We start from the raw sequence: 25413 nt of genomic DNA, 5'->3' as shown, positions 1-25413 counted from the left end.
AAGAGGGACATATCAGCAAGTTCAAACTTTAAAAGAAGGAAAATCCTAAGGGTCGAGAGCCTCTCTCCCCTCAAAAATCAGGCTAATGAGGACTAAGCATTCTCAGTGGTCACAGAATGCTTGCTGACTGACTGTTGAGAAAATGGAAAATTGGTGAGGATGGGGCTGGAAATGAAATGGAGTCTCTGGAAAAGGACATGGCTGGCTGGCACCCTCTACAATGAAAGATTTAGTTGCCAGTCCCACTAGTACTAGTAAAAAGGTAAAACTGTGGAGGATGGACTTTAAAATAAAAATGAATGTATTTTTTACAACTGGTTGTGGTTACCTCAGTGTGAATGAGTTTTTTTTTTCTTTTTTAACTAGAATGAAGAACTCATCCTGGTTTGTTGTGTTTAACTACTGAAGCACTGTGAAGTTGCTATAGGATTTGATTAGATACCAAATGCACTGAATTCGTGTGCAGCCTTGACAAACCAATTCTGATATATTTATTATATTCCACTATTATTATATTCTACTATTATATTCCAGAGCCAAAACAAAAATCAAACCTGCTACATATGTGCAGTTAAGTCATACATATATAATACCCAAGGGAATTCAACTGACAGCTCTGTGTATGGCTTCCTGAATTCTATGTATTGTATTCCCATTTACAGCTGTATAGGTTTATTTATTTGCTTATTTATTACATTGATATCCCATCCTCCCTCCAAAAGGAGCCCAGGGTGGCAAACACCAAGCAATAAAACAATAAAAACGTATTAAAAACAATTCCAGTACAGATACAGAGTGGGAAAAATCTCTACTTGTTGGAAGAGGAAGGTCTTCAGTAGGTACCAGAAAGACAACAGAGATGGCGCCTTCTAATATTTAAGGGGAGGGAATTCCAAAGGGTAGATGCCCCAAAACTAAAGGCCCAGTTTCGATATTGTGTGGAACAGACCTCCTGATGAGATGGTATCTGCAGGAGGCCTTCACCTGAGAATGCAATGATCAACTGGGTGTATTCTGGTCCCAAGATGTATAGGGCTTTACACACAGCTAATTGACAGCCAGTAGAAGGTAGCATTTCATCAAGAGTGGGAAACCTGTGGCCCTCCAGATATTGTTAGGCTACAAGTTCCCAGCGAGCATGGTCAATGGTCAGGGATGATGTGAGTTGTAGTCCAGCAATATCTGGAGGGCCAAATGTTACATTACTCCTGTATTACAGACTAAACTGAGGCTTGCCTCCTTCCTGGATGAATTTGAATGATCTGTCTACCCACATTCTGTACTCCCAATCATGAAATATTTGAAACCTGCTTGAAAATGAAATTACATTCGCTTGCAGTGATAGTTTCCTTCAGTAAAAAAAAAGGATTTTATTTGACTTGCATAAATTCTCTGCCCAAATTGTGAAATATACTTCCAAGTAATTGTATCTTCCTGAAACAATCCCAAGAGCAGAAAATTGTTCATCTTCAACTACTAGATTAATCAAAAACAGTAGGCTGGACAGCTAGTCATTAAGATAAATGACTGAGAATCAATTGAATGAGAGTAGTTATGTAAAAGCCAGGAACAGCAAGAAAATAAAGGGCAGCCAGGGCAAGGTGTTGCACAGATTCCCCCACCCCCAATTGATTTTGAAAATCTCCATATAAAAAGTCATTGAAGCATGTTGGCTCAATTGGTCAAATAACTGATCACTATTTATGTCATTTAATCCTTCCCTGGAAGAAGACACAGGGAGAGGATACAGTTTCTTGGCAGAATTATCTGTTTCCCAAATCCAGCAGACACTAGCCAGATGAAACATCTGTTTGTCTCGTAGTCAAGAGAAAAATAAACCACTGAGAGTACACTAATTTGTTGCCATCATCTCAGACTTTCTTAGGAACATAGGAAGTTGCTTTGCACTGAGTCAGACCACTGGTCCATCTAGCTCAGTACTATCTACACTGATCGGCAGCAGCTCTCCAGGGTTTCAGGAAGGGAATCTTTCCCAACCCTACCTGGAGATGTTAGGGATTGAACCTGGGACCTTCTGCATGCATAGCAGCTGCTCTACCACCAAGGTATGGCCATGCCCAAACCTAAGCCCTGTTTGCACTCCCCCTGAAGACACAGGTTTGCAATTTGGGTGTGCTGCTGGACTCAGCTTTAAACCTGGAATCCCAGGTTTCGGCAGTGGCTAGGAGTGCTTTTGCACAGTTTAGTGTGCCAACTGTGCCCGTTCCTTGAGCCATCTGATTTGGCCATGGTGACATATGCCTTAGTTACATCCCGCTTAGATTACTGTAACGGCCTCTACGTGGGGCTGCCTCTGAAGACTGTTCGGAAACTTCAGTTGGTTCAACGTGCTGCAGCCAGAATGTTAACTGGGGCTGGTTACAGGGACCATACAACTCCCCTGTTAAAAAAGCTCCACTGGTTGCCAGTCTGTGTCCGGACACAATTCAAAGTGCTGGTGATGACCTATAAAGCCCCATACGGCTTAAGTCCAGGCTATTTATCAGACCGTATCTCCCTGTATGAGCCTGCCCGGGCCCTGAGATCCTCAGGAGAGGCCCTTCTCTCAATACCCACATCTTCTCAAGTACGACTAGTGGGGACGCGTGAGAGGGCCTTCTTGGTGGCGCCCCCAGGCTTTGGAATTCCCTTCCTAGGGATGTAAGAATGCCCCCCTCCTTGCAGTCCTTCTGGCATCAAGCAAAGACCTTTCTATTCCAACAAGCCTTTGGTATTGACGGCTGCTAAAGATAGGGCTTGACGGGAACTGAATTGCTAGTGCTTAATTCCTCCATTTTTAAACTGGTTTTTTAATTCTCTTTTAGCTATAAGTATGAATGGTTTTAATATTGGAATTAGTTTAATTTAATTTTAATCTAGACTCTGTATGTTTTAATTATATGTGTTTTTTATCTGGAAGCCACCGCGAGTTCCAGTTTTGGAAGGATGGCGGGGTATAATAAAGACAACAACACCAACAACAACAACAACAACAACAACAATAATAATAATAATAATAATAATAATAATAATAATAATTGCTTGCAATATTATGAACATGTTGTTTTTAACCATAGTGTAGCAGAGTCCATGGAATTCAATCCAAAGATAGAAAGAAACATTCAGGCAGGCATCTGCTTGCTTATCTAGTGAGGATGCAACACTGTGGAGCTTCATGGAAGTTCTCACTGAGGATTAGGTCTTAATTACCTGTTGTGCTGGTGGGTACCGGCTGACATAAGCCAATAAAAATAAAGGATTCCATCTGGGAAAGAGGAGGAACTAAGAAACTGAAAAGAAAGGACTTCTGATCCACGACAAAAGAAATGTCTCAGTGGTTTGACTTTGCTGACCATATGGTCGTAATAAACTCTCTCTCTCTCTCTCTCTCTCTCTCTCTCTCTCTATCAGTGGTTTGAGGCTCTGTTCTTCCTTCATTCTGAAATCCTCTGTACTGTCCTCCTGGGAAAGCCACTGGTTCACTCTGGGATGAGCGGAGTTTCAAATAGCTGTTCCCTTCCAGTCTGGCTTTCTCCTGCTAGTTCCATATTGTGCTCTTTCTACCATCCTGTCTTTGCACCTCCTGCAACATGCCAACCTTCTCCTCCCCCCCCCCAGAAAGTCAAAGGAGGTTAAAATTCCTTCTATTCCTCCTTCAAGCCATCTTTTTCCTTCTGCTTTTTCTGGCCTTTGGACAAGCCAGCTGTAGTTGACTGAGCTGAAGCAGCAGGATGTCAGGTAACCATTGCCTAGAGAAAGTGGTGAGAGAGGTGGGCAGTGGATCGGTGGCCACGCGCCTCAGAGAGGTCATTGGGATAGCAGGAAAGGCCACTGGTTTCTGGAGCAGTGGCAGCTTACTACAACCGATAAAAGCTCTGTATAAATTGTATGATAATATGCAATAGATAAATTCAGATTTCCTTCCACCTTTCCCACCAACTTGGATGACTTTAAAGGGAGCTTAGACAAATTCATTAAGGATAAGGCTATCAATACCTGAACTAGTCATGATGGCTATGTATTATCTCCAGTATCAGAGACAGTATGCCTCTGAATACCAGTTGCTAGGAATCATGAGCATTACTAGTCCAGATTACTTTAAAGGCAGCTTTGAAAATCATGTTATAGTAGCCCAACCTGGAGGTTACCAAACCAATGGCCTGGAAGAAGCCTACCAGGTGAACCAACTGAATTGGTAAAAAGCACTTGTGGCCTCAGGCTCTTGGCTGCTACCTGGAAATCTAGGAGCAATAATAGGTCTTTCCAGATCAGTCAGGTCCTCTGTCATGAGCAGTTCCATCCTATCTGCCTTGCTTAGTAGTCAAACAATAACTGGGACTTCTGATTTTGTCCTTTGAATACCAGTTGCTGGGGATCACAAGTGAAAGAGGACTATTGCACTCATATCCTGCTTGTGGACTTCCCACAGGCCTCTGGGAGAAAGGAATGCTGGAATAGATGAACGTTCAGTCTGGTTCAGTGGGATTCTTCTTAGGTTATCGTATTAACAAAAGGAAAACAGCTGCCAGTGTTATTCCATAAATGCTCGTGCATTTGGCCTCATTTGCAAAATATGAACCAAATTAAAGGTAGGCAGACAGACATAGGTTACAAAGAAACACAGAAAGTAAAGGTTTTCTCATGAACTGACTGTTTTTTTCCAAGTTTATAATGAATACTTTGTACAGTTCAGACATTAGAAAATGTTTTCCATTAGTACAAGCCTGTCATCAGATTTAACATCACATATTTAAGATGAATTTATTTATTTAACACAATTGAATAAGTTCCAGGAGGAATATCTCTAACTCAGACACATAATTCAACACTAGTGACCTTTTCACCCATCAATAGTCCTGAAAAATAATAAGGAAAACTGTACTTCTTTAAAAAACCGTTTGTGTTTTCATTTTAGAGGAAAGTATAATGGGAGAAATCACCATAATTTGTAGATTTTACATGAGTTATATACTTTCCCCCCACCAGTTGTGGAGAAATATTAATGATGAATACACACGAGGAGAGAACCAACACATTGTTTCCCAGATACCAGCAAAAGGGAATGCACTTTTAAGCCTATCGATTTCAATAGCTTTAACCACACTTAATTCCCTGTTGGATTGTGCCCTTCACATTTTTCTGCCATAAAGCAAAACCACAATGATCCTAATCCAAAGTTCTGGCAAGCATGTTGCTACCCCTTCCAGGGCTGTGGAGCTGGTACGTCAGACCTTCGACTCCGACTCAGACTCCTTCATAAATGGCAAATGTATATTGATTTATGTTAAAATATTAATATTAAAATATTAATTTTATTTTGAAGCCGGAGTTGGTACATTTCTACCAACTCTGACTCAAAATTGCTTCTGACTCCACCCAAAATCGTTTCCGACTCCGACTCCACAGCCCTGACCCCTTCACTACCATGATTGAGGGAATCACAATAGAAATATGTGCACAGTGCTGTCCTTAACACTCAAAAGAAATAGGGAAGGTCTTGCACATCAGACCTCTTTTCTCATATGTGCATGTAAATGCTGGGATGGGGATTTATGTATGTTTTTGTGACCATGTGTCCAACACCGTGCATTACAACCATTGCTTAAATTACTTTAGGACCAGTTTTTGACCCTGTATCTCTGTGTATTACTTATACCCAGGAAAGACACGTTTCACCACAATCAGTATGGCAGTTTACTTATTTATTAAAAACTTGCCCCACCACATCCATTGGCATTTGAAGTAGCATTTGTAATAGCTGCAGCTGGATTTACAAGGAAAGTAGAGAAGCTCATTGCTTAACATATTTTAGGGAGGGGGAATCACATTTTGAACAGTTGCAAGATCAACGTTTTAGGCAGAAAAGTGGTTCCAGAATCCAGACCAAGATCATTGGCTTCTGAGAGCAATTTTACCATTTATGTGACACCACAGGTATACTGGGGTTTGTATCAATGAGCACATACAGTGTGAAGGAGAGATACTCATCAGGTGACTGTCTGTAACTCCCTGGCATGCCTCTACCATGAGTGTCTCTTCTTAACATGTTACATACGTACTGCAGCAATCGCCAGGCACACAAACGTGTATCTACAGTGCTATGCCAACTGTAGGAGCCCAACGCATTACCAGAGATTATACGTCCTTTTAAAGATACTGCTTCATGCTCCTGTAGGGGAACTTGGGGAATATTCAACAACAGTAGGAATTTTCTTTGAAAGAAATGGTATGTAAATTAAAACACATTTTTTGCAGAAGAGTTAGACAGATATTTTCACATTATATAAGACCCTGACCACAAATGATATAATACAGTAGAGCTACACGTAAAAAGTTTAGTATATTATATATACAAATGTAGTATCTAACTGGAGATATTTTAGACCTGCCAGTTTTTCTGTCTGCTCTGCACTGAAGTTCAATATGTGATTTCCAAAGCTGCATTTATCTAGGTCACAATGATGCAAAATTCTGGATTAGTACAACAAATAATAGCAATTTAAAAAATAAGCTCAGATATCCAATGTCAAGTGGTCTTCAGGGCACAGACCAGAAAATAGTATTACATTGTCCACTCCAATTTCTCCAGTTTTACCTTTCCCACGTTCTGCCTCAAAAGCGATCTGATAAAAGGAGTGGAAAAAACATTATTAATGAAGAAGTGCAAATTTTCAGAAAGATATTAGATGCTCATAAGACAGAAAACTCAGTCATGCTACTTTCACATTATCACAAATTCAAAAATTCATTGAACTATCCTGCCACCTCATGTTATCCCCTTGAATTGGAATATAGATGCTCATCTAAGGACTAAGGTTTAATAATAAGACCTTCTGCTATAGTACATAAAATTCAGTTTTATAAAACCAATACAAAGAAATTAATATTAGAATTCTTCTCATGTATTTATGTACTACAATATATTGCAATGCAAATTTCTCTTCTGTTCTTATGCATGATAACTGATTCAATTTTTAACTCTTGGAGGTAGTTCAAGGTAATCATCAAGTTATTTGTTGCTTAGTGTGTTATTGGTTTATATTTCTTTATGCTGAAACCCCTTTCATGGAGCTTAAAATTAGTGGAATATGTTTGGCTGTGTACACACACTCCTGTTTACTCTGCATCCAGTGCACTCCCGCTGCTGGTTTGGGGGAAAACAAACAAACAAAAACCCGTAACTGTTATGGAAATATGCAGAAATACTCAGTGTCTGAGCAGCTTGTGTGCCAGTGTGTGTATTTACCTTAGCAGCAGGCTTTTACCCTGCATTTAGATCACTGAGACCTAAGACGTAGTAACATAAGAAAAGCTACTTCATCTATAGAAATACATAGTAGATAGGAAAGGCATACCTAGTTCCAACTAACTAAGGAAGTTGGAGGTGCAATGCCCAGGTGTATTGCCTTCAGGGCTCAGGAGAGAGAGCAAAGACAAAGATGTCTCCTCTCTCCTCAGACAGTTGAAGAAGAAGGCAAAGGAAGGGAGGGTCAGATCAGCTTCCCTGCGCATATCAGTTTACAACGGAAGGAAGTTAGGTAGAGAACGGCACAGATAAAGGTAGGCAAGCCTAGCCAACTGGAGGACCCTAACTCTATCTTCCTTCTGAAATACAAACAAAAGAACCCAAACAGGAGTTGCTCTTGCCCCACTTCCAACAACAACTACCCCTTTAACATCCCCTCACCATTTCACACAATTCACTTCCACCTTTTTTTACCCCATCTTTACACAACTTGCTGTATTCCTCCTCTGGCCAGTTGTATTTAAATGGCCCAGTCCTTGGCAAAGATATGAAGAGAAATAACGATCCCTAGAGTGATAGATCTCAGGTATCTTTCCTGCCTCCTTACCCTCTTTCAGGGTCTTATTCTAATCTAGTCCCAAATGCTTATATTCTGACTCATTAGATTATGCAGAATTTGCAGGGAGATATTACTTCCGAAGTCTTGAGACCATTATGCTGCAACTAGGACCATAGAATACAAACATAAGAAGAACCCTGCTGGATCAGGCCAAAATGTCCATTTAGTTCATCATCGTGCTTCCCACAATGGGAAACTAGATGTTTCCAAGAAGCCCTCAAGGAGGTATGAAGGGCAACAGCACACTCCCAGCAACTAGTACTCATTGGCATACTGTCTCTGAATCCTTCTGTCTCTCATAAATATTACAGTCCAGAGTCATGTAATGGATCTGAATGTTGGAAGATTCAGCGCAGACAAAAGGAAGTAATGCTTCATACAGTGCATAGTTAAATTATGGAATTTGCTGCCACAAGATGTAGTGATGATGGCCATCAACTTGGATAGTTTTAAAAGGGGCTTAGACAAATTTATAAAGGATAATGCTATTAATGGCTACTAAGCCATGATATTTGTGTACTACCTCCAGTACTGGAGACAGTATGTCTCTGAATACCAGCTGCTGGAGATCGCAAGTGCTGTTGGGCTCATGTCCTGCTTGTGAGCTTCTCAAAGACATCTGGTTCATCACTGGAAGAATAGGATGCTGAACTAGATGGACCTTTGGTCTGATCCAGCAGGACTCTTCTTATGCTCTTAATCCAGAGGTAGCAAAAAAAGTAGTGATGACTAGTAACAGCAGTCAGAAACAAATGCAACTAGTTATACTGGTCATTGCAGGTCTTTAACCTTTGACTTACATTCATAGTTGTTTCACCCTCTGTGTGAACTTCAATTTGTCCAGTCCTCCACCGTTCATCATCTCCCATGCTGTGAGACCAAGAAGGACTACTACTGCTGTTGCCTAGAATTACGTGTAATTTCCCTATGCTTTCTCCTGCAAGTCGGTAACTAAAAATCAAGCAATACGTGCTTTTTGGCTCAAGATCTGCAAGAAGAAGTTTCAGACGACCAATATCCTTCTTGTGCCCCATGAAGCCTGGAACTGTCATGTAATATCCATCACCTAGAGATATATATACAGGTTTAGAAAGTGAGAAACAGCATGTTATTTTTGTTTCAACCCGAATATTATGGTTATTTACCATATGGGTTGGACCATAGCTCAGCGATATTGCTCATGACTCACATCCAAAAGGTCTCAGGTTCAAACTCTGACATCTCCAGATAAAAAGGATCAGGTAGCAAGTGAAGGGAAAGATCTCTGCCTGAGACCCTGGAAAGTCACTGTCAGTCAGAGTAGACAATACTGGATTAGATGGGCAAATAGTCTGACCTGGTATAAGGCAGCTTCCCATTTCTACAGCAGATTTGAGAAGCATTTATTCAGTCCCACAAAAATCCTGTGGGGAAATCTATTAATACAACCATTTTATTACTGGGAAAACAAGACAGAAATGCTAAAGGCCAGTCACTGCAGAAGGGGAGTACTTTTACGTTAATTAATCCTTACTAAAGAAATTACCTTGAATATTCCCCTTCACAACAGTTATAGCTGTTCTACGTTGGAGGGAAAGGGGTCATTATTTTTAATACTCTTCCATGTAAAGAAAAATATCCTTTGTGCAGTAAATCAGCACATAAGTAAGAAAGGTAGCTCTCTTCTTGATGTGCCAGTTTACAAAACATAAGGAGCCTTTCATGTGATGAAACATTAATTCTGCTTCAGTATCACTTCTTTTTGCATGACTCATATAGATTGTCTCTTAATCTGTTTGCCAGAGGTCTGATGACACATAACAATGTAAATGGCCTTAAAAGTCATTGTTTATTGTACTAATTATTATGTTCATGCACTCCCTCCTCCCCCTCCCCTCATCTAATACAAAACTTCTGGGGCTTGTTGAACCGGTTTCCCATTGCTAAACTGTTATTTAATCTCTGACTATAGAATATGCAACCAGGATCAAACCATGGCTTGATCTCCTGCTCTGTAGTCCAAGATTAAACTATAGCTTCCTGGTTTGTACATAGTGGGAAACAAATCCCTGGGGGGATCGGGTTGCATTACAGCATGCAAGATGAGGGAGATGGGAGTATATTAGTAAAACTCCCGTTCTTAGTCCAATCAACCATGGTCTATGTCTGAACTGGCTCACTATCTTACATATAAATCAATTATTTGGGTTCTGTCTATTGATCATGCTGCACCTCTTAACTAGGAGGGCATACATACAAGCAGAGGAAGCCAAGAAAGCGCAAGGTAGAAGAGAGGCATGACATATCTAGGAGTATTACCATTATCATGATCTGCAGGATTCCAATCAAAGTCATCATTTATATCTTGCTGCCAGGCACAAGATCCTCGTCCGAAGCTGCAGTCCACTAAGGTGAGGTTCAGAAACAGAGGTTAGAGGTTGAGAAAAAGGAAAGACAAGTTGCTGTATTGCAGTGGGTGGTTGTTTTTTTACTAAAGCTGTGACTGTAAAACTCCACAGAGCTTACTCTAAGCTTCCACCACCCCATTGCACATGCAGCCAGCCTCTTGCCCACCCTTAAAATTTAGTAACCGAAAGAGAACAGGAAGAGAAAAGCAGGAAAAGAGACAGGAAGGTTAGGAAAATAAGAAAGAAAATGGGAAGAGGGGGAACAAGAAAAACAGAGATGCCTTGGGAAAAAAGGTGATATATGGAGATCCCGCCCCCAATTATTTGGGAATAAAATTATGTTTTCTCTACCATATTGTTGGATATTGAGACCCCCTCCCCTCCAATAAAAGCATAAGTGAAGACCTCAAGCCCCCCATTATTATTGAGTTGACTAGGATGTGCCCTCTGACAAAATGGTTATTGTCCCTGTAAATGGTCTGTGTATATTTATAGTATACTAGGTGGTTAATGGATGCTGTTCACAAAATGGCTGTTCAAAAACTACTGTGCTGTTGCTTGCAATAATATAGTAAGGAACACATGTATTATTCACAACATTGTCTAGAATAAGATCCAAGGCAGAAACTTACTAATATCAGTATATCTAATTGTCCTTCCGTTTGTCTGGAGGCTTGTGCCTCTTGAACTACCTAGTTCGGTCTGTAAAGTTTTGCAGTCTATTGGGGCCTAGCTGTGGTCTTGTCTCAGTTTGGAAGTCTCTCTGAGATGATACCTCCAGTCCTGATGAGCTTGTGTTGAACTGAACCATCCAGAAGCCTACTCAGGTGAAATGAGTCTTCTTCAAGGAAGTTCTCCAAGATGATGATGGATAAAACTAATATTGGCAAACAGGAATGAAGTCCCAAGAATCCTGCAAATTGTAGCATGACACAACACACACTGCCCTATACTGCAGCGATGGTTATATTGAGAGAAGACAGAAGGGTCAGAGAAGGAAGGACAAGGAGCCCACACAAAGAGCTGGCAAGAGAGTTGAGGTTTTGTCCTGCAATTTGCCAAGCTGGCTGCTCAGAGAGATAGAGAGGGAGGGAGAGAGATGAAACTGTGCTACCAGGACCATATTCTGCTTAAGGGTTGAGCAAGAAGACGTCATTTCAAGGACTGAGGAGATGTGAAGCTGCTGGGTCTGAAGCAATATTCATCTTCCTTTTCAGTTTCCTTTTGTCTTTTCCTCATCCATTTCTTTTTAAAGAACAACCTACTTCCTTATTAAATCCCATATTCCCAAATGCACAAAAAAAATTCACACTAAACAAATTTTGACACTGTACAAGATGTGTCTACCTGCATATTAGAATAAACCATGAAATTCCAAATAGGATATCATCCAAGAACTTTATCTAAAATGTAAATAATGTTCTAAAAACAGGCAGAAATTATTAAATATGGAGATCAATGAGTGCAGAGGACACTTTCAATAGCAAATAGGAGGTCAAGTCATACTAAGATATGTTGGACTACTTCACATACACACCCCAAGTGATCACAGAATTTGGAGTCTATGATCCTGTGTCTTTTTAAAGCTTTAAAGTAGTCCAGATATTTTATAGCAAAGACGTTTTACTAAAAACAAGTAAAGCAAAAATAATTAAATAGAATGCAATCTTGTTGACCTGTCTGACACCTTCAGTGTTTGGGCCACAGTATGGCAGATCCACCGCTGGGAAATAACTATTGGTTTTCCCACTGGCACAAGGTTAAATGGTATTATTTTTGTGTTCTTACTGCCTATCCTATTGTTGAGCCTAAATCTTTAGCCGTAACAAGCTTGGCAGCCACAAACCCTCTGTTCATTTCAACTATGCTTATGCTGGTGCTGCATAACACCAACAGTGGTGTGCTTTGCAACTGGTTATTAAAGGTCTGAACAAGGCAAAACTCTCTTCCCTCGAGATAGGCTGTAGACATTCACCCAGCTGCATTGGAGCTGTTCATGGATAAACAGTTCCCACACAGCCAGCAGAATATCTATAGTGCGCTTGAGTATTGCAGTGAACTTACTTCTTGGGGTGCTTTCAGACTTAGAACTGTCTGACTTGCTCGAGACAGAGAAATTGCCACACAGAAATTGTTCATGTTTCAGGCATGTTGCCAATGTATCAAGTATCTGCAAGCAATGCAAGCACAGTGCTGTTCTCCATGCTCATCCCTACTACTTTGAACAGGAAACTAGGAAGAAGCAGGACACAGTCCAACATCGCTGGCTGTTGTACAACATGCTAGTTTGTGCCTCTTTCTTGTGGTATCTTTTTGCCCTTTTCCCATGTTGCCCTTTCTCACGTTGAGCAGATCATCACAAAACAGGATGCTGCTGCCTGGATAAGCTCATAGAAGAGGGGATTTGAAAATCTTTTAAACATCTTGGTGTTTCGATGTACCTCATCTTATATTTCAGTCATATTTATTGATAAATGCAGTCATGCTGAAAACGGCACAATTGAATTCAGCTAAGTTAAATATGATATGGCACACATGATAAATTAGAACCACATGCACAAGTGGAAGAATGACCAGATAGAAGCACAAGAAGATTTACAGGAGATAATGGATCTCCTGAGTTTGAGGGATGGTGATAAAAGCTAAAGAGGGATAGGCATGAATACAGACCTGTAAAAAAATGGGTTTTATAAACAGAGAAAATCTTGCAAGTACTTAGCTAGGTTACGCTGCAATTCTAACCCTACTTCCCTGAGAGTGAGCCAACTGAATTCAGTAGTACTTAGTTTTGAGTAGACATGGTTAGGATTTCACTAGTAGTTAAATTCCATCTGTCCAATGTTAGTCAAAAGGCTGTTCATTTTATTTATTTTTAAAAACTGCCCTAAAGTTTAAGTAATTCAGATTACCATACAAAGACACAACTACTAAATGAACATTAAAGTAATATTTTAAAATTTGCCCACCTTCCAGCTCTGCTTTTTGGACTGGAATTTTCCTTTGTGCTGGAAGAGGCCCAAACGCAGCAGCTTCTTTAGCTAATTTATTGAAACAAGCATTGTTAGTTCCAAAAACAACCAGCGACCATACAAAGCTGAATTCACTGAAATGAAATATTTGCACACAACACATCATCATCAAGGTTTCACAATGTAACAAATTATATGACACATATATTTACCAGTTGTGTTTATATGACAACTTTGAAAAACTTCTGTGTCCAAAACTAACACATGGCTAAGTTATCTCCAGACAGCATCCATCATTAACTGAAATGCTGCAGACTTGAAGGAGCCCTATATTCAAATACAGCACCAAAACATGTTACATTCTTTCACGCAACTATCAGGCTTTTGTATAGTAATGACTGGAGTATGTATTTTATGGGACAGGGCAAAATGAATAATATGGCAAAGCAATATTTGTAAGGTGTTATAACTCAAGAAGTATTTCCAATACAGGCCCCAAAACAACCTTATACATCATATAAGCCCCACAAAGGGTTAACTTGAGGCTAGTTTTAAGTCAAGCACAAGCTCCCAAGATGTTTCACAAATGCCCTAAGCTATTACTGAGGCCACATTCACATCATACATTTATTCCACTATTATTCCACTTTAAACAGTCATTGCAGATATAGTGGCTGCTGCAGAATTCGGCTGTGTTTCTTGACCATTGACACTAGCTTCCAATTAGTCTCAAGTTGCTGGTTATTATCCATAAAGCTCTATGCATCCAGGCCTGCAGTCAGCACAAGGCATGGCCGGGCAAGTACCAGGGTCTTGGAGACACTAGGAACGCAAGTCCATATAGCTCAGTAGTGTGTACAGTGATTGGCAGCAGCTCTCCAGGGTTTGAGGTAGGGAAGAATCCTAGCCCTATGTAGAGATCCTGGGGGTTGAATCTGGGGCCTTCTGAATGCAAAGCAGATGTTCTACCACTGAGCTAATGTTCAGCACCCCTTCATTACTTTCTAAGAGGAAAAATTAGGGGCCTATTCCTGAGAGGAAGAAAGACGGGGCAAGCGGGTGTAGTCACTGCCATTTTCTTTCTTCCCCAGTGCTTCTAGGCTTGGCCCTGCCCTGATGTAGCTACATAGGAAACCAGAGACATTGTGGGGGAAGGGAGATGGTGGACACTTCAGTGGCCCCATCTAGTGCTTTTTCTCTTAATACCAGGTCTGTACATTTAAAAAAAAAAGAAAAGGGTTGTGGGTGTTAATGCCACCATCCACTGCCACAACCTTTCCTGCTGCTGACTGACTCTGCAGCACAATAAGCTCCTCAGTGGGGTTGCACTTCCAGTGTATTATTGGAAGGAGGGCACCCAGACAACTTGTCCAGACCTTCCTCAAACTTGGTGCTTGCCCTGCGAGACCCTGTGTACCTTATGAAATACCTTGCCCATATGTTTTCTCCATTCCCTGAAACATGTTGCTTTAGGAACCATCTAATAGATAGGCTAAATCTGCAGGTGGTAGAGGCAGGACCTTCTCAGCAGAAGGTAGGGTCTTCTTGGTGGTAGCACCCCTGCATAATTTTCAATGTACAGATAAAGGTTTGTCATCATAGCCCTTCCATATATGGGAGCAATCCTATACCCATTTACATTGGAGTAAGCCCCACTTTGGTGGAAGGAATAGTGTTTCCTCCTCAGTAGACAGGGTACAGAGTAGGCAGGGAATAGCCATAGCTCAGTGGCAGAGTATCTTCTTTGCATGGAGAAGGTCCATGGTAGGTTCCCAGCATCTCCAGGGAAGGCTAGGAATGTCTCCTATGTGAAATCCTGGAGAGCTGCTGCCAGTCTGTGTAGACAATACTGAGCTGGATTGACCAATGGTCTGACTCAGTATAAGGCAGCTTCCTGTGTTTCTATGTTTTTGTTCCTATGATGTACATAGGGTTGCTCTAATTACTGCTCTGTGTTTCTATGTATTTACTTTGCTGTTTCTCCTGTATTGTTTTATTTGCTTCCAAATGTCGTTCGTAGTGTTGAACAGTTTTAAATGGAAAAGTGGCATATAAATAAATAAGTTGTGAGGAACATAAGCCTTTGTGATATATTCCATTCAGTATTACTTCAGGCACAACATTCGGAAAATGATGCTCGAAAACCAAATGTGGTACAATTATTATGGTTTACAAAATTCTAGTGAGTCTGATTCTTCTCCAATTCCATACTAGAAACATTTTTCAAACTTAGGGCCAATTTAAACAGTTGAGTGTGGCTTCCACATGATCACTTTAATCTTGTTTGTGTGTGTTAGGAGGCCATGTGTTTTATGAAACTGAGTACACTCAATTGCCATAGGAAAGGTAACTGGTTCCCATATGTCCTTGTGCACACAAATCTTCTAGTTCACAAAACAATCTTCCACATGACCCCAGATGTGAGCACAAGGGTAGGCACGCACAAGGATGATGGACCTGCGTATGGATGCTGCAGTGGACTATATAAACTGGCCTCTAAGCTTCAGAAGCCTAAGTTTTTGTTGTTATGTATTTATTCACTACATTTGTACCCTGCACTTCCAGCTCAGAGTAGCTTGTGGTTCCCTAGGCGGTCTCATCCAGGATTTTTTCAGGGCTGTACCCAGTTAGCTTCAACAGTAAAATTGTATCATGTGCCTGCAGACCACTCTCTGAATTATTACCTTCACATACATTGATGTGACAAATGGATGGACGTTTGGTTTGGGCATGTAAAATAATACAGGGCATGGTTCAACAGTAAACCATGCCCGTATGGACCTGTGTTCATGGACATAATTTGGTATATAAGGGTGTTCTTTAGCACTTTGCAAAACTGAAAACAGTCAGGTCTCTTTGGAGGCCATATGTGAAACCTTTGACAGATGTTACTTAAAAAAACAAGTTCCATAATCCCTGCACCCTTCTGAAAAAGACATACACATGTACAAAGACATAAGAGGACCCCGAGGCAGTTAAATATGTACAACAGAATGTAGGAAAGATGATCCAGGAAATACTATATCTGCTATAATGTTTTGCCAAAAGCTTGTCTTCTCTAGTACTATTCTAACAGTCAAGGTATTAACACCATGGTTCAAATCACTTAGACTTCTGTTACTTGAACCAGGAGCAAGTATACCAAGAAATGTGTTAGTCCCTAAAAAAGTTTTTATTTCATATATCTGTATGAGGTTAGTGTGGAAAATGATTTTAATTTTGTTATAAGTTGTTTGTTAGGATGTTAAAAAGAAATAGATGCCCACATCACCCTGAGAGAAATTCCTTGAAGTAGCTTTTGTAGAAAAGCCTGTAGCATCAGGGAAGATGTGTGTCAAGGTTGCTTAATTTGCTTAGGCATCGCATTCTTATGTTAGAGTAATGGCGCTTATACCCCCACCAACGCCCTAACCTGAAGAAGAGAAAAACAACACCATATAAGGAAAATGGAAACTTAACAGGGGTCTTCCATGAGGGGAGAACGAAACTACACGTATGGAATTTCTTGTAAATGGGCTGATTTCGGGGAAATGGGCATGGGCATATGTTGTACTTTCTATACGTAACCTTCCTGTGAGTAAAAAGGCTGGCTGCGCCCAGCCCAAGCAGAATCGGCCTGGCTGTTTCTCCTCTTGCAAGAGTACTAATAAACTTGGCATATTTTATCTTACTTGTTTCGTTGTTCCTGGGTTTATTGGAACCTTGTGATCTGGGAGCGAGCCTTAGCCTCTCAATATTCAAATATTGAGGCGTTATTGTTTATTGTTAACATTAGGAAAAGAGTTGAGTAAAATGGAAAGCTATTTAAGTATGAGATACTGTAGTTCTCTCTCTCTCTCTCTCTCTCTCTCTCTCTCTGTGTGTGTGTGTGTGAGAGAGAGAGAGAGAGAGAGAGAGAGAGTAAACCACCAGCAGTCAGATAATAGTTTCTGAACAACTGTAGAACAATCTTGATTGTGGCTATAGATAAAATTGCAACCTTATATGTAGACTTGGTTCAGATATAACACCAAACCCTGATCTGACATTTTGTGCATGAGAAGGTTTGAGCACATCAATTTTCTTATTTATGGGTTCACATCAAATAATGGTTTGCTCGTTCATCTGAATCTGGCAAAAAATGGTTTGCTCAAAACTTAGATTGGATCACCAACTTAGACTGGATCACCAATCACTTTGTGATTGTGGAGGCCCCTCGAGCTAGAGGGAGCACCACATGACAAAGCATCCCACCTGGCAAAGCATCAAAGTGAATTAAGCAGCAGAGCAATAAGAAGATAAGTAACACCCATTTATTTAATTATTTAATGAAAACAGCTCAGGCTAATAAGGGTTAGGAGAAAAATCCTGTAATAACTCTGGAGCTAAATCCTAGGGGTAGGAAGCCTGGAGAAACCTAGTTTTCACCACTATTCTAGCAGGGAAGCTTGAGGGGCCACAGTAAACTAGACTAAACCCCAATGTAGGAGAAGGCGTAAAAAAAAGCGTTCCACACAATACAGATGCAGCTAGTGGTAGAATCAGCTTAGATTTAAAAAGGGAAGGCTTAGCCAAAACAAAAGCAAAAACACAAGTTCTGTTTTCCTAGGTTAAAAGAGTTAGGCTATTGTCTGAATCTGTGTTGGAACTGCTTTTTAATATGTTTTTAAAGCTTTGTGTGTGTTTTTAAAAAGAAGTTTTTAAAAATGTTTTGTTTTAATATGTTTTAAAGATGTTTTGTTTTAATATCTTTTAAAGTTGGTTTTTATTATGTTTTAGAATGCTTTTAGTGCTTTTGTTTGCTGCCCTGGGCTTCTGCTAGGAGGAAGGACGGGATAAAAATATATAATAATAATAATAATAATAATAATAAATATTGTAGGTGAAAAAAGAGTCAGCTGAAACTTCCAGCTTTCAGTTCAGACTAAAAGCTGTTAAAAACTAGTCTAGATTATCAAAGCTAGCATGCAAAGTACAGGGTAACATGCACTTTTTAAAGTGTGTTGTGTTCAGTAATAATTTTTTTAAAAAAAATCAAGTAGAGGCTAGTTATCTTTTTTTTTTACTATTATAATTAAAAGTTTTTATACAGGACTCTCTCAGGAAGGGAAGCAGGCCTCTTCCCCAAGCAGTTAATCACCAGTTAATTCATTAGCCACTGGCCATTGTCCACTCCCCACTTAATCAACACCCATTGTTTACTTCTCAGACCTCACTAGCTGCTACAGCAACTGGAGGGAACTAGCCAGGCCAGAGCTTGGAAGTAACTAGTTACAAGTAACAAATTACTTGTAATTTTACTTTTTTGAGTAACGAGTGGGTAATTCCTTTACAGTTTGATTGTAATAGAACTAGGAGTAATTTTACTACTTTTGTGGAGTAATTGTAACGTTTCCAGAATTACTTTTGGGCATTAATTGGGGAGGGGAGCAGGGGAAGTCTTCTGCTCCTCTGATCTGTGGATGAAAATCATGTGCCTCAAACTGGGCTTCTGTGCAGCATCACTCTTTCCTCATGCTCTGTGGATGGATCGGAGGCGACGAGGGAGGAGGCGGAGAGTGAGACAGGGTGGAGTGGAGAAAACAATTATTTTAAAAAATGGATAGTGGTGGTGAAGAATGGAGTGGAGGGAAAAAGGATCCAGAGATCAAGAACATGGATAAAGGAGGAGAAGGAGGCAGCTGCAGAATGGAGATATAGAACTGTGGAGGTGAAAGATGACGTGTTTGTTTGTTTGTGTGTGTGCGTGTGTGTGTGTGAATACTGTGTTTGCACTTGGCACACAAAGTGGCCTCTACCACCCTCTCTGGCTACTGTGCTGCATTTGCAGTATTTTAACTTTTTTGCATCTCAGGGGATCCCTCCCCACCACCATTGCTATCTTATGAATAAAAATAATTATTCTACTACCTCTGTATGTGTTTGTTTATTTTTAATGTTGTTTTAGGCTACTTAGATTTGCAGCAGCCAAGGCCAGCACCTTGTAGGCATCTTTTTAAAGTAACTGAAATGTAATTGTAGTGATTACTTTGGAGGAAAAGTAAAGTAATCAGTTACTTTCAGAGCAATTGTAATTGTAATGGTAATTACTACTTTTTTGGGGCCATGTAACTGTAACTGTAATTTATTACTTTTTAAAAGTAATCTTCCAAGCTCTGAGCCAGGCATATTAATTTAAAGCACCCCAGGGAGGGGAAACAGTTCCTTGATCTAGAGGTAGCTCTACTTGACAAAGCATTAAGGTGAGTGCAGCAGCTGAGTGAGTTCAGCAGCAGGGCAAGAAGACCAGGGTAGACCACTCTGCCTGTCTGTTCCTTGCCCTAAAGAAAACCTAATTCTATAGGTACTCTATATAGTAACCCAATAAACTACAAAAACTACTATGGAGATAGACAGCCAACAGGGATGTAGGGGTTTTCCAGTGTTTTGCCCTGTCTGTAACATGTATGTTTATCTGCCTTTTGGACAGAAGTCATGGGTGTGCCCTCAGTGCCATAAGCTCCTGGCTCTCCCGGAATAAGTTTGTTTCCTTGAGGCCAAGGTGACTGACCTGGAAAAGCTTTTATTATCTTGTGTCCAGATTTTTAATGTTTATTGTATCTGTATGCTTATTTTGTACATTGCCCAGAGTGGCTGGATAGCCAGCCAGATGGGTGACTAAGAAATTCAATAAATAAATAAATAAAGCTGAGTGAGGCAGAGAGGCTAGTGGATGAGGTCTTCGGGAGCATTATAGCTGTGTCCCACTTGCAAGATAATAACTCTCCTGCTATCATGGAAAATGAGGGTCTTGGAGAAATAGAATGTCACTCTGAGGAAAAGGGAAGCAATCCCTTAGAAGGGACCCATTCGTTGGGGTCGAACAGCTATCCTCTCACGCCAAGGATGTGTGTGTGTGTGGGAATAGGGATCCTGGTAGTGGGTGAGTTGATCCTTAGGAACATGGATATTTAGGTGTGTGAAGGGTATACAGATTGCAAGGTTGCCTGGCATGAAGGTTGCAGAAGTCACCCATTGCCTAGATAGCCTGGTATATAGTGCTGGGGAGGAGTCAGTGGTTGTGATGCACATTGGCACCAATGACATGGGGAAATGTATTTGTGAGGTCCTGAAAGCAAAATTTAGGTTGCTAGGTAGGATGCTGAAAGCCAGGACCTCCAAGGTAGGTTTCTCTGAAATACTAGTCCAGCTAAACAGGCGGAGCTTTGTAATCTTAATACATGGATGAGACAATGGTGTCAGGAGGAGGGGTTTGGATTTGTTAGACATTGGGGAATATTTTGGGACAAGCCAGGCCAACACAAAAGGGATGGACTCCACTTGAACCAGGATGGAATGAGACTGCTGATGTTTAAAATCAAAAAGGTGGCAGAGCAGCTTTTAAATTGATTGCTGGGGGAGAGCTGACAGGAGCTGAGGAGGGTCCTATTCAGAACAAATTCTTTCTCTGGGATGAATAAAATTTAAAAGGGAGATGAGAAGAACTAGGCATTGTGAGTGCAGGGGCACAGGATTCAGAGAGGCCAAAGCACCACATGCCAAAACACGTGCCAAAGCCACTTGAAGAGAGATATTGTTTACAAGTGTTTATCTGCTAATACTAGAAACCTCCAAGTGAAGATGAGAGAACTGGAGTGCTTGGTCTTAGAGAACAGCATTGATATAGTAGGCATCATGGAAACCTGGTAGAATGGAGAGAACCAGTGGTACACAGTCATCTCTGGATATAAACTCTATAGGAAAGATAGGGAAGGACATACTAGAGGTGGTGCAGCTAGGAAGCTAGAAATCCCCAAAGGGGCAGACTCCTCCACACAATCATTGTAGGTGGTGATACTGGAACCCAAAGAGTAATTTAGTACTGGGGGTGTGTATCGCGCCCCTAATAAAAATGCTCAGGGGGATCTTGAGATGAATTAGATCAAGGAAGCATCCAAAAGAGGAAATGTTGTAATAATGGGTGACTTCAGCTACCCTCACATAGACTGACTACATATGTGTTCCAGTCACAAAAAAGAAGTAAAATGTCTGGATACCCTAAATGACTGCCCTAGAACAGTTGGTCATGGAACCTACTAGAGGGACAGTGGCCGTCGACTTAATGTTAAGTGATGCTCAGGTCCTGGTGTGAGATGGAAGCTGTGATGATAATGCTATTAAATTAAACATACATGTAGATTGCCAATTGCCAAGAAAATCCAACATGATCACATTTGACTTCAAAGAGGATTCTTCCCCAAAATGAGGGGATTTGTAAAAAGAAAGCTGAAAGGCAAAGTCAAGGGGGTCAAATAACTCCACAAAACTTGGGAGATGTTTAAAAACACAATATTAGAAGCTTAACTGGAGTGTATATCACAAACCAGGAAACATACCACCAGGGCCAAGAGGACACCAGCATGGTTAATGAACAGAGTCAAAGATGCTATTAGTTGCAAGAAAGCTTCCTTCAAAAAATGAAAGTCTTGTCCAAGTGAGGAGAACAGAAAAGGAACACAAACTTTGGCAAAAGAAATGCAAGCAGACAATAAAGGATGCTAAAAATGAATTTGAGGAACACATTGCTAAAAACGTACATTTGTTGGGTTCAGAGGTAATACAATCTATGCTGAGAACCCAAAAAACAAGTTAAGAAATTGCAGCATAAAAGGTGAATAGGGAGAATGTGTTATCCCAAGACTTGTACACATAATGCTAAACCATAGTTTGGTGTTACATCTGAACCATGACAGGTTACTTAAATCCTATTGGTTGGTGGCATTATAATACTCTTTGTGCAGGATTGGAGCCAAAATACTTCTTAGAATCTATGGACATAATCCAGTGAACTACACAACTAGCCATGTTTGGATTCATTATTCTCAAACAGCAGACTCTCCCTCCTCATAATATCGTAACCTCGCATCACAAACTGTTTTTGAAGCTCAGCTTGAAACTAAAAGCAGCTTGTGATATGGCATGGGGGCCCAGTGTTCAAAGCAAAAGAAAAGAAATAGCAGCGGGCATGTTCGAGTCCTTGATTGCGCCTAAAGTCATCCCCTTAAGACTGGGGATGTAAGTTTCATAGCCTAGTGGCTGTATTAATGAAGTATTCGTACATAGGACATATCTGAGGATAAAGCCAGAAATTACTCTTGAAACAGTAAAGTTCTAATCAACTGTGTCAGTGACCCTAGTAGTTGTTATTAATCACCATTGGTGGTAATTTGTGTTCCATTCAAGTTCTTCATGTTGCCTGATTTCTGTGCGTTCTTGGCATCAACTAATGAGGCCATTTTGGCGAGACATCTGAGAACTCATGAGATTGGGATGACAAACACAACACAGAATAAATCTTTAGGGCACCATCTGGAAGAGCTTTGGTCAAATTACTTTGTAACACTCTCTGGCATTTCAGCAGGTAAATAAATATAAATTAGACACTTCAACAGAATATGATATAGGAACGATAAAGCAGTATTTTAGCATACAATATCCAGACCAGTGAGTCATCACAGAAAAAAAAACACTCATCCACATGATTAAAAACGCATTTGATTATACCTCCTGCATAAAATACAACTGTACAAAGACATTTTGGGCACGTTTACTTATGGAAATACCATAATTTAGTGATAATGGGAGTCAATGTTCGGTGTTAAGAGAGACACAGGGCCCAGCACTACCTGATTAGGATTTACTACTACTGCTACGTTAAATTTAAATCCTGCCCTTCCTCTAAGAAGGAGCCCAAGCGGCAAAGAAGGATAAAAAAGCTGTCCCAGTGGCCAGGTTAGAGCAGCTCTGTATGTATGAATTCTGCAAACAGCGTTCCCTGGTTCAAAGGGTTAACTTGAGTTATATACAGAAGAAACCCTAGAATGTGTGTCCACTTCTTACAGCACACCTACCATTTCTTTATTGGGCCCTAAATTTAAAATACACTGTTGGGTGGAGTCCGTTCTCTTCGTTTCTGCTTCTGTGGGAGTGATTTTAAGCAGTATTCTTGTGGCAACTATAATATGTGTTTCAGTTCTCAGATTTGAGTGTGATGCCCTTCAGGTACTTGCCACATGTTTCCAACACATGCTACGAGGATTATGAAGACACAGTGCTGTATCCAGGCATAACTCTGGCTTATCATTATGAGAATGAGTCTTGGCTACCCCTTTCCTTTCCTTCTCCAGTGTGTTTTCCAAACCATAAACAAGCCAGCTTCTTAAACCAGGTTTGAAGTTGGCCTCTTTCAACAAACCATAGTTAAAGTGAACCACAACCTGAGGTTAATATAAAACAAAAGTGAAAACTTCCAAATACCTCCTACAGTTACACCAGGGAGGGAAGTACAGCTCCTTCGCATAACACTAAACCATGAGAGAAATGGCCTGGTTCAGATGTAACTCTAAACTATGGTTTAGTGTTAGGTGCCCAAGCTTTGGATTCGCATACACCCCTCCCCTTCGTCCTTTGGTGCACTCATAAGCCATGGGTTAATTCTGGCTTGTCTGAGCAAATCATAGTGTAAACCAGCCCTCTCCAACCTGATGTTCTCCTGATATTTTGGACTAAACTCCCATCAGCCCCAGCTAGCCTGGCCTGGCCAATGGTTAGGGATAATGGGAGTTGTACTCCAAAACATCTGGAGGGCACCAGGTTGTGGAAGGCTGTTTTAAATTAAGCATGTTTCCCCAACTTAAATACAATCAGGGATTCTTGGTTAGTTTAAAAGCAGAAGAGAAAGTTGGTTTTCTCCTCATAGCCACACCGGAGGTCAGCATTATCCAAAAGAGCCGTTGTGATAGGAAGGGGGGAGAAGTTTGATTCAGTTTGAATTTAAAGCCAACTATATCAAATTCAGTTTCCAAAACAATATAAGAACTGAAACATAGTCATCCTTTGAAATTCACACTTAATTTGAATTTTGCAATGCAGTTCCCCAAGCAAATAGTGTTTACAAAAATGCATGTATTCAGGGAAAATGTGCATAAAAACGAATCTGTTAGTGAAAATAACATATGAAATACTTCAGGAGAAATTGCTTGCAAAAATGTGTACATTAGCCAAAACTACATACAAAAATGTGTTTATTAGGATAAATTTCCACTGAAATGCTGAATAGTTTTAAAGAGGATTGTTTTTTAATAATTGTAAATTGCTGCAGAAATGTGGAGAATTGAATTTAAGATTGGAAAAATGAGAATCTGAGAGAACCAAAACTGACCAATATTGTTGGAGGAGAATTCAGACAATAGTAAATTTTCCTTGACCTCCTCTGCTTGGTAGATGTTAACAAAGAAACATATTGCAATCACTTACGATCATACTGTCTGCCTAGTTTTGACAAATTAGGATCATAACTTCCCCTGCGTTTATCCTGGTCCAATCAACATGCAAAGTTAATCAACAAATATTTGAAAACAGTGAAGGCATGTGCTTTCTTACATGTTTACATGTTTCCTTATTTGTTTAAGCTAACCATGCTCTAAAGCACTAAAAAGATTTTAAAGGCCATGATTCAAACAATCTCATTTATCCAGATTGTGTTTTGTTTTGTTATAGTGATGTGGGCATTTGGATGTTTTCAAGCAAACAAAATCTAATTAACACAGACGGAAAGAAAAACAGTCTGAACATCACAAAAACAAAAGAGCTGATTCTATGCCAAACAGGGTTCAGATAAAAAAATACATGAATAAAATGACAACTTGAAATCCCAAGGATTTGAGTGAACTAAGGGTGAGCTTGCATGGCAGCTTCTCATGGCCACTGATTTAGTGCTTTCTAACAAAACCAGAAGTGCAGGAGGTGACTTTGATAAAGATATATACACCTTTTTTTTAAGGACAGTCCCAAGTTGACACCCGGAAGCCAATCATGCAGCGTGCATAGCCTGTCTGGGTCCTACAGTCCTGGCCTCCCCCTCATGATCTATGTATGGATGATATCCATATGTTTGTACTGGGGGTTCAGATGCACAGGGAATGCATGCCTTGTCCCATTCGGTGATGCTATATAGCAGGGGTGGGCAACCTGCGGCCCTATGGCCATACATGGCCTTTAAATTTATGCACCTCTTAGCCTAATTTCATGTGGGTGATGAGTGTGGAAAGGGTGGCAGAAAGCAAAAAGAAGATCAGCAAAGAGAGAAAGGGGGTGGCCCCACACACATTTTACTTCAGCCCTGCCCACCACCAGTATGTGGCCCTTCAAAGATTATCCCCAAGGGAATGCAGC

The 25413-nt window shown here is 40.4% G+C and overlaps 1 protein-coding gene across 1 annotated transcript in view; it reads right to left on the bottom strand.

Annotated features, from left to right (window-relative positions):
• Positions 1-5768: 5768 nt before the first annotated feature.
• Positions 5769-25413, bottom strand: part of EGFL6 (EGF like domain multiple 6) — a 67495-nt gene continuing 47850 nt past the window's right edge. Inside the window, exons 9-12 of the mRNA XM_061627133.1 lie at positions 13219-13290; positions 10164-10250; positions 8666-8931; positions 5769-6623 (exon numbers count right to left, since the gene is read on the bottom strand). Of these exons, the coding sequence (XP_061483117.1) occupies positions 6513-6623; positions 8666-8931; positions 10164-10250; positions 13219-13290 (536 nt within the window). The 3' untranslated portion in view covers positions 5769-6512. The remainder of the gene's footprint in view (positions 6624-8665; positions 8932-10163; positions 10251-13218; positions 13291-25413) is intronic.

Source organism: Rhineura floridana, chromosome 5 (assembly GCF_030035675.1).
Source record: "Rhineura floridana isolate rRhiFlo1 chromosome 5, rRhiFlo1.hap2, whole genome shotgun sequence".
NCBI lineage: Eukaryota > Metazoa > Chordata > Lepidosauria > Squamata > Rhineuridae > Rhineura > Rhineura floridana.
This window is presented reverse-complemented; position numbering and strand designations above follow the sequence as displayed.